The 13883-nt window shown below is 42.7% G+C and overlaps 1 protein-coding gene across 16 annotated transcripts in view; it reads left to right on the top strand.

The window, feature by feature from the left end:
- Nucleotides 1-13883, top strand: part of ank1a (ankyrin 1, erythrocytic a) — an 87478-nt gene that overhangs the window by 41110 nt on the left and 32485 nt on the right. For 13 of the 16 annotated variants that reach the window (XM_085294425.1, XM_085294420.1, XM_085294418.1 and 10 more), the window contains 6 exons: nucleotides 9542-9643; nucleotides 11949-12047; nucleotides 12809-12907; nucleotides 13173-13271; nucleotides 13455-13640; nucleotides 13758-13856. In XM_085294425.1, coding sequence (XP_085150551.1) covers nucleotides 9542-9643; nucleotides 11949-12047; nucleotides 12809-12907; nucleotides 13173-13271; nucleotides 13455-13640; nucleotides 13758-13856 — 684 coding nt within the window. Of the gene's footprint in view, nucleotides 1-2129; nucleotides 2905-2978; nucleotides 3521-9541; nucleotides 9644-11948; nucleotides 12048-12808; nucleotides 12908-13172; nucleotides 13272-13454; nucleotides 13641-13757; nucleotides 13857-13883 lie in introns of those variants that run through there. The other 3 variants (XM_085294430.1, XM_085294428.1, XM_085294424.1) reach the window with 3 other exon arrangements.

The following is a 13883-nucleotide window of genomic DNA, read 5'->3' as shown; positions in this document are numbered from 1 at the left end:
TTGTCACATTGAGGCGCATGTGCGTTTGTTCAGGTGACCGTACGCCTGACTATGTATGTATTAAGAGCGTGAGCTACCTATGCTGAATTAAATAGCTCTTTTCTCAGTTCAGAAGCCAGGCAAGCTTAATGTGTGGAAGTGCTGAAGTACAGGATAAGCCACTGAATGTGTGTGTTTTGTGTGTGTACTTGTGGATGTGTATGAGAGAGAGAGACTGTAAGGTTTTTGCCAAGGCTGCAGTATCAGCCCAACCCACCCCATCCCTGATATGAAGCTGCTACTGGCCAAAGCTGCAGAGCATTGTGCTGCCACTAGAGGGGCATTACAGCATTCTGAACCTGTGCAACCTTACATAGAAATAGCATTATGTTGGAATTCAAAGAGAATATGGTATAGAGTTTTGTCATTATGACTGATAATGCACGTGTTTTCTGCTTTGAAAATGTTGCCTTCAGAGAATGCATTTTGTTATTTTTACTTAAAGATTTTTTTTTCTTCTTTTTTTCCAAATGAATCCTCTCCGGTTTCCACCAGTATAGTTCCTACTGCTATTGCTACTTCATATGTTTGATCCTAAAATGCTAACTTTAGGTCTGTGATGTGAAATAGTGAGAATAGGTACAGACTACAGTGTGTGGCTTTTTTTCTTTACAGTTTTTTTTCTCTCTGATCACTGTTCTCTGAAGCATCAGGACACGGGCAATAAACCACCACAAGCACCACACGTGGACAGTCGCAACCCTTTATCCTGCAAACAAGAGGAGCGTGACACAGGGTGCAGAGGGCATGTCTGTCTCCAACTTAAATCAACCCTGTTACAAAACAGCAGTGTGGCCTGAGCTCGACAATGACCTGAAATCACTCTCAGTTAGATCTCTGTCTCTTTAAGAGAATAAATAAGAATACATCTTTGTGCAAGGGTGTAAGAGTTACAGCCTAGATGGGGACTAAATGATTGATAACACAGCTTTAAAAACTCTCACCTGCATTAGAAATAAAGCACAGCAATGCTTTACATATATTTATCCTTGTTGAATCCTTCTTGTGTTATTAGCTTTTAAAGGTTGAGGTCTATGTGACGAATCAAATGGGATCATTTTGTCTAAAATAAGGAAGTCCTAGAAAATGCCAGCGTAGAGGACATAAAGATCAAATTGTTTGGAAATCACCTATATTGGATGGGCCATGTTTGCCGCATGGATGATGACTGGCCAATCAAACCCTGATAAATGGGCAGCTGGCTGAAGGGACAAGAAAAGTTGGTCGGCCACTAGTTCGCTATGAGGCCACCTGCAAGAGTGCTCTTACAGATTTAAGCTGTATGGTTAGTACCGGTAAGCAGAACAGGTGAGTTCTGACCCACAACATCTGTCACACAGTTGACTTAAAAAGGAAGAAAAGTCTTGCAGGAAAGCCTGCAAAGCACCATAATCAAAAATCCTACTATAATACCTCATAAACTATTGACTACTTGATTGTCTTACTGTGTCATGAGTAACAATGACACTTTTAAGCTGACTGCACCTGCTGAGAAAAACTCAGGTGGGTCTCATCACTCACTTAATTCTGCCACACCTTTGGGGAAAAAGTCTTATCAACAAGGATCTGAGAGGTTATCATTCTTCCCCTCATATAATTTGCGTTACTCTCTGCTGGCTTGGCAAGAGTAGGCTGATGTTAGTACGCTTCTTGGAGAAGCATGGGATAATTTGTCATGTCTTCATGGGCATTAGTACTCGTTGTCCACTGCCTCAACATTCTTTTTCACTGGAGCTCTCGTCACTGTCCAAACTCAATTCTGTGGACAGCACAGACGTCCCACGTGATGTTTTTGCCCAGGTCACGGTCCAGTGGTACTGAGTAGTGTATAGCCTCCTTTCTGCCATGCCCCCTCCTTCATCTCTCCTACTAGCATTTATCTCTCTGCATGGTTTTGGCAGCGATGTGCTTTTCCCAGCATTTAGCCAGGAGAGGGAGAGAGGAGGGGAGAGGGAGAGAAAAGGAGGTCCTTTCAAGCGAGGAATGACGGACGCTTTATTAAAAGAGGCAGGGCCTTTTGAGAGCCTGGCCCCTCCGTGCTCCCCCCCACCCCTCCACCCCATGTGTCTGGCCCCATTGTCACTGGGCGGTGGCAGCAACCCCCCCACCGGGCGCTTTGTCACTGTAAGTCACCTCGCAGACTGAAACGGACCCACTCGGAAAAAACACACCCATTCGCCACAGTAACTCCGCACTATTCTGGTATTCTGCCTGGTCTTAGAAAAAAATTGATTGTCTGGCTGTCACAAAACATACAGGAGACACAGCGATGGGCGTGACATGCGGGCAAGCAGGGACAGGAGAAAGGAGGGATAAAGTTGGGGTGACACAGAGTGTCGGGGTGCAACAAATGTGAAAGGTGGAGGGGACAGAAGAGGTGGACAGCAGAGCAGAGTGTGATGGAAGACCGAAAAAGGGCACGAAACGGTTGGGGTACATGAGAAAAGTAAGGATAGTTCAAACTATGAGTGGAAATGGAGCCGAGAAGGAACACGGATGGAGGCAGGAAATCCACGGGCAGAGTGTGGGGGTGCCCATTTGTTTTCGGCTGCGTGTGAAATGTGTGTCCTTAGATACAGGCAGCATTCCTCCAGAGATAAACCCCTGGGCCCCCCATCCCCTCAACCCCCACCCTACCCAATATCTCCACCCACCATGCTTACTCAAGTGTGTGTGTCTGGGCGTGTGTATATGTGTGTGTGAGTGGTTTTCGTGTTTACGTTGGATGGGGGTCTACGTGCCCTGTACCGCAGCACTTGCAGGGGGCAACAGAAAAGACAGCTGTGTGTTTGAGAGAAACAGAAAACGTAAGAAAGAGAGAGTGGAGGGCCAACAGGCATGCCAGTCAAGAGCGTCACTTTTGGAGTGAGTACACAGACTCTGCTGTTCTCTGTCTCACCTTCTTCTTGCTGCACTCGTACTGTATCTCTTGTCCTGTAACTATTCCTGTCTCTTCATATGACTGTATGTCTCTCTAATACTCGTTCTGCTGTCTTTTTTAATAGCATTTTGCTCCACTGTAAAATCATTGCATTTTCTCAGCTGTAATGCACCTGCCAGCGTTCCCTCTCTTAACCTTTCTACATCACACTGTGATGGTCCAGTACCTTTTTCTCGCTGGCTTTGCTCCCTGTTTTAAATCCTTTCCTTTCATATTTTCTTTATCTCACACATGAATATTGATGTATTGGTATTTGTTTCAGCTCATTTTATTCAGCACACGGCTCTTTCTGTTGGCTGTCTGTTTGCAAAGTGCCATTCTTATTCTCTGTCTGTCCACATTAACTGTTTGGGAGCGTTGTCTTCAGCGCTGCTTTCACTGCCTCTCCTTTTCAGTCCTGAACAGGGCCTTGTTTTTAAGAAGAGAAAAAGTAACACAAGTCCTGGAGGAGTAAACATTGATTCTGCTCATTGAGAATCTGATCTGTTCTTTATGGACTACACACCAGCTTCATGCGGTTTTAATCAAACATCTATAGAGGTGATTGAGTGCTAGAAAAACAGCCTATTTAGACGTGGGAGTGAGTTTGGTTGCTTGGGAGTATCTTTGAAAATTGTCATGCATGTGCACCCAAGATTAGTGTAAGTGCGTATACATGTGGGTGTGTGTCATGTTCTGTTTCCAACCTTAATCTTGTTTTTGACTTAATTTGTCTGTTTGATGTTCAGATTGTACCAGGATTAGCTGCGGTAAGTAAACCAGAGGTCGGTAAAACTGATTAGAGGGTCGGTTAATGAGAGCTTTAAGTGTGGCTTTCATGTGCTCACCCAGTGCAGGTAATGGCAACACAGGGCACAGACTCACAAGGCCTTACTACTTGAGTTCGTGTGCTTTTTTTGTGTTTCCTGGAGTTTATCTGCAGTAAAAGAAGAAGTGATTGTAAGAGTTTACTCTTGACGATGCAGCTTCTATGTGTAGTTTATTGGCGTGAGGATGAACTACAGATATAATCACCATGCAATCAGTGAAGGTTAAACTTCTCAGAACCATCCACTGTCTGGAGGTTTTTTTTTTCCACTTCTATTAGTGTCTGTACAATTAGACCATGCCAAAGTGAATTGCCAAATAGAAAAAGTAACTAATAAAGGGTAAATATATAAAGTAAAGTTGGGCTTTTATCCTCTCTGAGATCCAAGTCTTCATCAATGATGAAAAGAGACCCTGATCTGAATATAAAATTTGTGGAGTCTTGGCAATAAGGGAGCAAACATAGATGAATTTTAACTGACGTGTTTTAGTTAGAAAACTATTTGATTATATTCCAAAAGTCACTTTATTTTTCTTTATAATATAATATAATATAATATAATATAATATAATATAATATAATATATCATTAGGGGTAAGGCTATGTTTACTTACAAGTTTGATATTTTACTTAGCTAAAAGTACTCTATATTTTTAAAAATGAATTATGAAGAAGACCCATTTCTTGCTATCTCTAACTGCTACTTTTAACATCTAGAAAGCATTTTAATGCAGCAGCTGGTTAAGATGTAAAAAATGTGTGGTTTTGCGCATCAGTAGTTTAATTTATGAGAAAAACATGAAGTCCATATAAAATTATTGCATATTTTATAGGTAAATTCAGGGAAAAGGCAGTAGTTACTATTACAGTCATATAAATGTGGTCAAGAAAGAAAAATACAATGTTTCCAGTTAAAAAAAATTAGGAGTTGTAATGTAAATGTAATAAAAAAAAAAGTGTAAAAGCCCAGCAAAAAAAACAAAACAAAAAACCTACAACATGAGGTTTACTGGGTTTCTGTAGCGATTGATTAAGCTGCAATACTGAAGCAATACTCAGTGTACAACAAAGATTTATACAAAGGCAGTTCTACAGTGGTAGATTTAAAAATAAATAAATATAGATATAGATATAATATATATATGTGTGTGTGTGTGTGTGTGTGTGTGTGTGTGTGTGTGTGTGTGTGTGTGTGTGTGTGTGTGTGTGTGTGAGAGTGTGTGTTTGCAATCAGTTGCAAAACCTATCGTCATCCTATGGCTTTCACTCCCTTTGTCCTCTGTCAAAAACATCACAATAACCATGGCAATAATAACCATGACAATCTCATCTACAAATGCAGAGGCTTCAGCAGGCCCAAATATAAAGAGACAATCATCGAGTTTGGCAGGGACAAACAGTGGGCTGTGGAGTGGGAGGGGGGGCTCGGAGTGTGAGAAAGTAAATAGTAAAAATGGGACAATACGCTTTGTCACATACAAGGAATATCCGCAGAGAGACAAATGATTGGACAGGGGGGCACATTTACATGCAGACTGACAGAGCTGAGTTGGGGAATGTAACAGCTTCATCCCAGTTGTGCCCCTCTCATTCGTTTCCTGTTAATGTGTCCAGAACCCAGCAGTCCTGAGGGTCTCCATCTGACAGACTCTGCACTTGCTACATCTCTTCAGACAGAAACAACCTGCTGCCTGCTCAAGCACTCCAGGCAGCCTGAGATCTAAAAGCAAAGAGGGAGAGCACAGAAAAAGGGACAGAGGGGGAAAAAAAAAGATTTTCTGAGCAAATGCAAGTCAGCAGAAAATACTGTTGAAATTGCTGTTTAAGCATTTTGCTTGGAATTTCCATATGTTTTTCAGTGTCCCCTGAAAATGTACAGAAACTCCCAGATTCCAGTGTTAGCCCAAACACATCGAGGCACTGAGTTTAGGAAGGGAAAAACACTAGACATCATCTAGAGTTTGGTGTGCTTACACAGTTCATGTTGTTTAAAGTTCAGGAAATTATTATTGCAAGAAAAGCAGTACTTGTGACACACTGAACATACGCAGGCACCTTTCTGCTGGTAGCACAAATAGCTGTGGTGGCACTTAAAATATTTATGATTTGCACCTGGTGCTGTGTCTGCAGATTCATACTGTGCTGTTTGCATACCTGTGTGTAAGTGTGTGTATGCGTGTGTTAGCGTGTTTGAGAGGAAGGGGACTGTGTCTGTTTTGTAGATTTTGTGCTAATTTTGATAGAAATATTGAGATTTTCTGAAACTGGTTATAAGTCTGATTATTTTGTTGACATCCTGTGGAAGAGATTCAGGATTTGTCTGTTGATTGTACTCGTAAAATATTTTGAGTTCTTTCTTTTTTTTTTGCGCAGCATTGAGACTAGGCCAGACTCGGGCTAACCAGTCTAGAATCAGTGATTCCTAAAATAAATAAGATCCACCACTAAAGGCATCAAAAAGAAAAAAAGGGTGCAATAAAAGTTTTTGGCAGATACAGACTAACCTTTAAGGGGTCACAATGGCTGTTTTCCTGAATTATGCTGTTAGATTTCTATTAGAAGTATCTGGTACTCTCCAGCAGGCAGACTTCCCATTCATGCCTTGCATTGTTTTTACTTCCCCATTCAGTCTGACTTCATCCAGACTGGTCATAAAAACCCTTTAATGTGAAATAGCTGCAAAAAGAAAATAATGAATGTTCAGGTGAGTTTTAGGGCCTCAGTCAATGGGATAAGAAATTAATATCCGACACGTGCATACAAGCACATATGCACACTTTGAGTCTTTGAACACTGCAGTCCACTGGCGAGGGGATGATGTCATCCTGTCTGCTGCAAAACCAGCAGAGGAGGCAAGCGAAGGTGGGGGGGGATAGACGGGTAAGGAGCAGGGGGTAGAGGAGGGAAAGAAAGCAACAGGAAAGAAAAGCTGAGATAGGGGCAGGGCGAGTAGGGGAGCTCAGGGTAGAGGATTTTCTGTGATGAGTGATGATAGGGGAATAATTTTACTTGGTAATTTTGAGCTTCATTATAACGAGCCTTGCACTGTCTCAGCCCGAGGACAGCTGCATGCACACTGCATGACACCGTGCGTTGATACTGCTAATGTTAACCGTGGAGCTTCTGAACAGGTTATTGTCTGCGTCGTTTGCTTCAAGCAGTATGATTAATGTGTCTGCTCATTTCTGCGCAGCCCAGGAGTCGTAAGCTCGTCCATTCTCTTTGGGAATAATCGTGGAGGGATTCATTCATCTAACTCGTAACACGATCCAGCAGAGTGCAACACGAGAAAAACCACACAGCAGCTTTTAGACTGCATGTGTTTTCTCTGCTCTGTGTATGAGCTCTGTACCTGCTTGTCTCTGAGTTTGGCAGATGGGTGCGGTTACCCTGCATCTTTATCTTAGCATACCACACACTCACTTCTTGACGCAAGCAGATAGTTAGAGAAACATACAGACACATGTGAGCCTGCAGGACTAGGAAAGCCTCACCTTAAAGAGAAGCAATGGGGTGGGTGGCAGATGGGTTGGACAACTGTAGAGGGGCCTCAGCCGGGGTCACTATGGTGTTACCATTTGCTGTGAGACCATGTATATTGTGTTGGGTGTGTGTTTGCATCAGCTGTATTTGCCTTTACTTTGATGAGAGTGTCTCTGTGTGTCACCATGGTCTGCAAACCTCGCATGCAACAGAAACCTCACATGCACTCTGTTACATTATGTAAATTTTGTGCCGTCTGATATTTATATTTAGCTGTTGCATAGACATGCGCAAGTTTAACTAAATGAGATATGGGCAATTATTAAACGTACAACCTCTATTTGAATTACATTAATGAAATGAATAAAGGGAGGTATGCACGTGTGTTTAGAGTGTGGTGATCAGAACTCCAGTGACAGGTGTTTGTATGTGGAGGTCAGTCTGATCGCAGCTGTGTAGAGGGAGGGGTTTGTGGGTTGTTATCTTCTTCAAAGTGAAAGAGGATGAGAAAGTCTTGGAGTAACTCAGCAGGAAGATGGTGAACCAAGTTAACTTAGGATCTGTGAGTATTAAAGCTGTCACGTATAACTAATGATTTATTCCTAATTATTAGTGTATTATGTTTATTTTTATTGCTTTTTGATGTCATTTTGATATTTTTTCAGTAAATATAACTGCCATGAATTAAGATCTAGATATGATATCATGTATTTATAAGTCAGTTTGCTTTCTGGTACATCCATGATTTGTTTTCTTTTATTGTGGGACTATCTAACTGGCACGTTCCCTTTTAAAACACACATGTATATGAGAAGTTGTACTGCAACTCCAGAGCAAATGGCTCTGGAGGAGTGGGTGTACTCAGAAGCCCAGTGTTTAATACTTCACGCTCAGGGTGCTGCTTGCTGCACGAGGTTCATCTGATAAGTGGAAACTTTGCCACTGAGTAGATTCAATCTCTGATACTCGGGACTGTTGTTTTGCTGCCACAGTCAGCTGGAAGCAGCTTTTCCTTTAAAGGTTTTCTGTTTCCCTTCCATTGTCGTTTCTCCTCTTTTTTCTTTTTTGTTTTAAAGTGACCTCTCTCTTTGCGCAGCGCTGTGCCATTGGTGTCATGCTGAGGGTGTGTGGTGTCATTTGTTGCTATGCCTCTACTTCAGGCATGTGGATCCTTTCTCTTTTATACCCCGGCCTGCTCTCTCTCTGTCAAAAGAGGACCAACAACCCTGTCACTACAATAGTCAACACAGCATAAAGCACTGAGGAAACCATCTTTTGTAGTGCGCAGCAGCATTTGGTGTTTTTCTTTTGGAACAAAAAACGAGGGATTTGTACAGTCAATAACTTTATTATTTGTGCTTATGCAAATGCATACAGTGAACAGCTGTTTATTCTTCCTGACCAGCATGTTGAGATGTCCATTCAGATGGGAAGAGGATGTAAGGAAGGGATAGCCAAGAGAGGAGATTATGTAAATGAAATAAAAAGGTGTGGGGCTTTGCTGCAGTCGACTTTCTCCCTGTGGTTCTCCCTCGGTCGCTCATGCTCCTGCTTCTGTTCCTCTCCCTTGCTTCCCCCCCCCGTGCCACATGAGTGATCCTGTTTCAGCGGCACCCCTGCCTGGCTTCCTGCCTGGAAGAGGCATGAAGCCCTCAGACACAGAAAAAAACAACACAGACAAAAACAGAGAACATGCCATGTGCCGGCCTGTGAGCCAGAGCTCACCAAAGCCTCACACACTCTCTGTCCTTTCTCCTTTTACCTTTGTCTCTTTCATTCACACACACACACACACACACACACACACACACACACACACACACACACACACACACACACACACACACACACTCCCAACAGAGAGCCAACAATCTGCTGGCATCACAAATACACCACAGACTACTGGTGTCATCACACTTGCCTTATCACCTGAGTGAAAGAAAGACTTGTGGCCAATATTTTCTAATACATTTGCCTACATGCCCATCAAACCCTCTAACACACCCATATGTGTAGATTCACGATGTAGATTTTCAAACTGCACTGTCCAAAATACCCAAGGGAGGAGTGAAATGAGAGGAAAACTGATGGACGACTGCCATCACGCTATCGCTCTCAGTCCTTATAATGCATTTTCCCCAAAAATAACCAAACACTGTCTCTCTCTCTCTCCATTTTCCCTCTCTTGTCCTCTACTTTTATGCGTCTCTCACTTTCTCTTGTACCCCTTTATCCCCCTCTTTCCTCCTCTCTCCCTGTTTCTGTTGCAGGCAGATGCTGGCAACAGTTTTCTCCGAGCAGCCCGTTCTGGCAACCTGGACAAGGCCTTGGAACACATCAAAAATGGCATTGATATAAATACAGCCAATCAGGTGAGAGAACTCATTCACCAGATTAAATATCTAGACTGGCGTGCATATCTAACTACCTGCCAGTCACTTTTATTCAGACTGCACGTGGTTTTCTTGGTTCTTAATTCACGTTATGTAATTTTGCTTATCAGCAAACCTGGTCTTTAAACATATTGTGCTGTAGTGCACAAAAGTAGAAACCGAACTTTATTTATTACTTTTCATGTGCCCACAGTCAAATCCTGCCAGGGTTTTAGTCTCCTGGCTCACTATCTGCTTTCTAACTCATTAAATTAAATTTTTAGGATATTGGTGGACTGCTCACTATAAAAAAGTGTGAATGGATGGTGTAGTAGCAGTGTCTCCAAAAATGAAATAAAATTAGGTATTTTTGTAGCTCTGCACTGAGTAGTACCTGCAGTACTTTTAAGTTTCTCCTATAGGTTACAGTGGGATAGACACAACGAGTAGGTGGCGCCATTTAAAATAAAATCCCTAACCCAATTATGTTCTCCTCAGATTTTCTCTGTGTTACCAATGTTTACTGCATATGTGTGTTGTGTTCAGTGTGCATGAAGTCTCTAAACTGACTACTAAATTTGTGTGCCATCCAGTGCACTGTATGTGTACGCTCGGTTAGACTGTTAATCAGTGGCTGAAGGTGACAGGTCGGGTTTTAAAGGGTCTCCAGAGGAGGTAATAAATGGGGCAGGGGCTTTTCCTTCGCCCCATTTCCATCCTCCTTTATGCTGACAGCGTCCAGGAAGAGATAGTGTTAGTGGGCTAGGAGTGAGGCCCGCAGGCTACAGAAACTTGGCCAAAACCTGTATGTGCGCACGAGAGAATACTATGGCTCATTAATCTAACTTAGTCATGGTTTCCCTTCCATTCGCTTACTGTATGGTGCCCTCAGCACTTTCTAATTATTTGGCGGTAATGCTCCTGTCAGGATTTCTGTGAGCCCTATTCACCATCACCGCAACAGACCCCACATAATGACAGGTTTATTTGTATAAAATGGCACTGTCCCGACCATTACTGGAAAACGGCTCTACAATGACAAAGGGATACACCCCACTGATTAAAAATGTGACTATGTACATGCAGAAAAACTACGATACCTTGGTAGATGTGTTTTCCTGAATGACACACTTTCATTTCATTGTGTTGTAGATACTCAACATGAAGTTGTTTTGTCTTTTTACTGTTTGGCATCAAATGTTTTTACCTACAGAGATAATCTACAGCATTCGTGTTTCACTTACAGTTACGGTCCCTAAATGTGGAATTTATTCATGACATATTGGAATAACTGGTGTCTGCTTTGTGTCTTATTTTAAACCGTTTTACATTGTTTTTTGGATAAAAACCAAGCAAACCTAGTCTTTTACTTCACATGGCTTACACCAATAGCTTCGACCAAATGTAAGCTATTATTATTATTATGTGTATTGCCATTGCTGTCATTGCTGGAACACGCACAGAGCGACAGGCTATCTGGCAAAAGCTGTAGATTGTCCCTTAAACCTCAGTGGTTGTGTGACAGTTTGAGTCAGTATGGTGGGAATTTGGCCAGGTGGAGGCTTAACTGTTCCTTCTTTGTGTGGATACCTCTGCCATGGCTCACTCGCCAGCACGCTGCCTCACTCCAGCCCCTCCCTCACTATATTTTCTTCCCTCCCTGTCCCTCTCAGTCTAACTGATCCTCCACTGCCATCTCTCTTTGCCTGTTTATCTACTGTTTTCTAACTCGCCTCCTTTTTGTCTTGATTTTTATTTTTACCTTTTTTACCTACCTCCCCCCTTTTCTTCCCTCCTTTGTCTGCAGTAGAGTGATGGTGTGCTGTGGTCTCTCCACTCAGAGGAATAATATCAGTGGTGTGGGAAAGGTCCAACCTCACATGTCCTGTGCGGCTGAAGGAAGGCTGTGTGAGGTCAGACCTATCCCACACGGCTCGTATTCTTCCCGGCCACGAGACCAGCGGCCTGCCATCTCCCTCCCGTCACCCTCCTCCTTTCATGATCATTAATCAAATGAAAGATTTTTCATCTTGATTTTCATCCCTGTAGACAGTGTTTTTGCTAATGGCCACTCTGATTCTGAGAGTACCGCATGCATGGTGTCCAGTGTAAGTATGTGCATGCTATGGTTTGTGAGTGATTCAGTCACTGTGATAACAGTGTCAGTTGGCATGGTCTTCAAGTGTTTGTGTGTATATATATATATACTGTCTGTTTGGTTTATTTTTTTCCATTAGAGGAAACTGCTCTTAGTGTGTGTAGGACCCTTCAGTGTGAGGTCTACTCTTCTCTCCCTTTCATTCAGAATGGGCTCAATGGGCTTCATCTGGCCTCAAAAGAAGGCCACGTCAAAATGGTGCTGGAGCTACTCCATAATGGGATCGTACTGGAAACCACCACGAAGGTAAAAATCACTTGTGGGGAAAAAAGAAAAAAATCATAGATGCTTTAATATCAGATACATTTCTCGGAAACATGCCTAATGTTTTGAGACAAGAAGACTCTTCCTTGAGTCATTTGCTGCTGTGAGGTTGGTGATGAACCAGCTAGGACTGCAGGAACATGCTGCCCCTGTCAAAAAATGTTTTAATGTCTGATCTTTTATAGTCGTAATGAGCACAAGCTGACATCCATGCGTTTGTGTTATTCCTGCATCATCATCATAACGTTGGCCCAGGATCAACACTGCAACCCAACCAACCAATAACGCTGTCTGATTAGTTTAGTTAGCATTAGCCAAGAAGTTAGCTAATGCTATGAAATACTATCACGAGCAAACCAAACTTAGTAACCAAAATTTGGTAAACAGCAAACCTGACTTGATAATACTTCTTTTTATGTTGTACAACGTAATAAAGATAACACTTGAAATGCTTACCATTTGTTCTGGAAGAGAATTTTATAAAAAAATTAAAGAAATGTTTTTCTTCGCTTTTTTTTTTTAACACACTGCGAAGCTATGACATCACAACAGCGTGACTGGTCAGTTGCAATGCTGATGCAACATTATTGTGATGATGCAGGAACAACACCAATACAGATAACTTAACACCTTGTAATGCTGCCAGTTCTCAAAAAAACAAAAAAACACTTTGCACTTTGAATTCACCTGTAATATTTCATGTAAATGTTTGCTTGTGTTCTCATGTTTCTGTGTTTTACCAGAAAGGGAACACGGCCCTGCACATCGCAGCCCTGGCAGGGCAGGAGCAGGTGGTCCAAGAGCTGGTTAACTATGGGGCCAATGTCAACGCTCAGTCGCAGGTGAGACAGAGCTGCCTTTCAAAGCAGTCGTCACTGAATCCACAGAGGCTTCTCTTCAGGCTAACTATTGTGAAACCACTGTAGTAACTATTGCAATTCCATCTGTTAACATGTGTCTCTGTTCCAATATTTCTGTGTGTTGCTGTTCCCTCTCTGTCTACATCTCTGTGTGTGCATCTGTGACTGTCTCTCTGGTGCTGTGCTTGTGTGTCTGCTCTGCTGCTGTTGTGGGTGTGTGCGTGCCTGTTGTGTCTTTCTGAGACAGAAGGGTTTCACTCCACTCTACATGGCTGCACAAGAAAACCATCTAGAGGTTGTGAAGTTTCTTCTGGAGAATGGAGCCAATCAGAGCATTCCAACTGAGGTACCACTAAGCTGAGAGACATTTTTGAAGAGTTATCTCCCAAATTGCTCAGTCCTATCTCTGCTGATCCACACCCGCTGTGTTTTCATTCCGTTTTTGTTCTCATTAGCCTCTCTCCTTACATCGCTCTCATTTTCCTTCCATGAGTCAACCTCTCTTCTGGTTCTCTCCGGTGTGTTGCAGGATGGATTCACTCCTCTCGCCGTGGCTCTTCAGCAGGGGCATGAAAATGTTGTAGCCCTGCTCATCAACTATGGCACCAAAGGAAAGGTCCGCCTCCCTGCGCTGCACATTGCAGCACGTAACGATGATACACGCACAGCCGCAGTGCTTCTGCAGAACGACCCCAATCCTGATGTGCTAAGCAAGGTGTGTGTGTGTACAGAATGGAACAGGAATGTCTGTAATTGGTGTGTTTTAGCTGTTTGTTTCATAAGTGCAAAGGGAATGAAAGTAGCATGGTGTTAACCTTATGTGTCCCTGCAGACTGGATTCACACCCCTCCACATTGCTGCGCACTATGAAAACTTGAACGTAGCTCAACTGCTGCTCAATAGAGGAGCCAATGTCAACTTCACCCCAAAGGTAGGGGAAAACTAATTGTCACTGAAG

This window comes from Mchenga conophoros, linkage group LG12 (assembly GCF_057382185.1).
Source record: "Mchenga conophoros isolate Kocher_MC1m ecotype Shallow Benthic linkage group LG12, M_conophoros_male_GT1.1, whole genome shotgun sequence".
In the NCBI taxonomy this organism is placed as follows: domain Eukaryota; kingdom Metazoa; phylum Chordata; class Actinopteri; order Cichliformes; family Cichlidae; genus Mchenga; species Mchenga conophoros.
The sequence above is the reverse complement of the archived record's forward strand: the minus strand, read 5'-3'. Positions and strand labels throughout refer to the sequence as shown.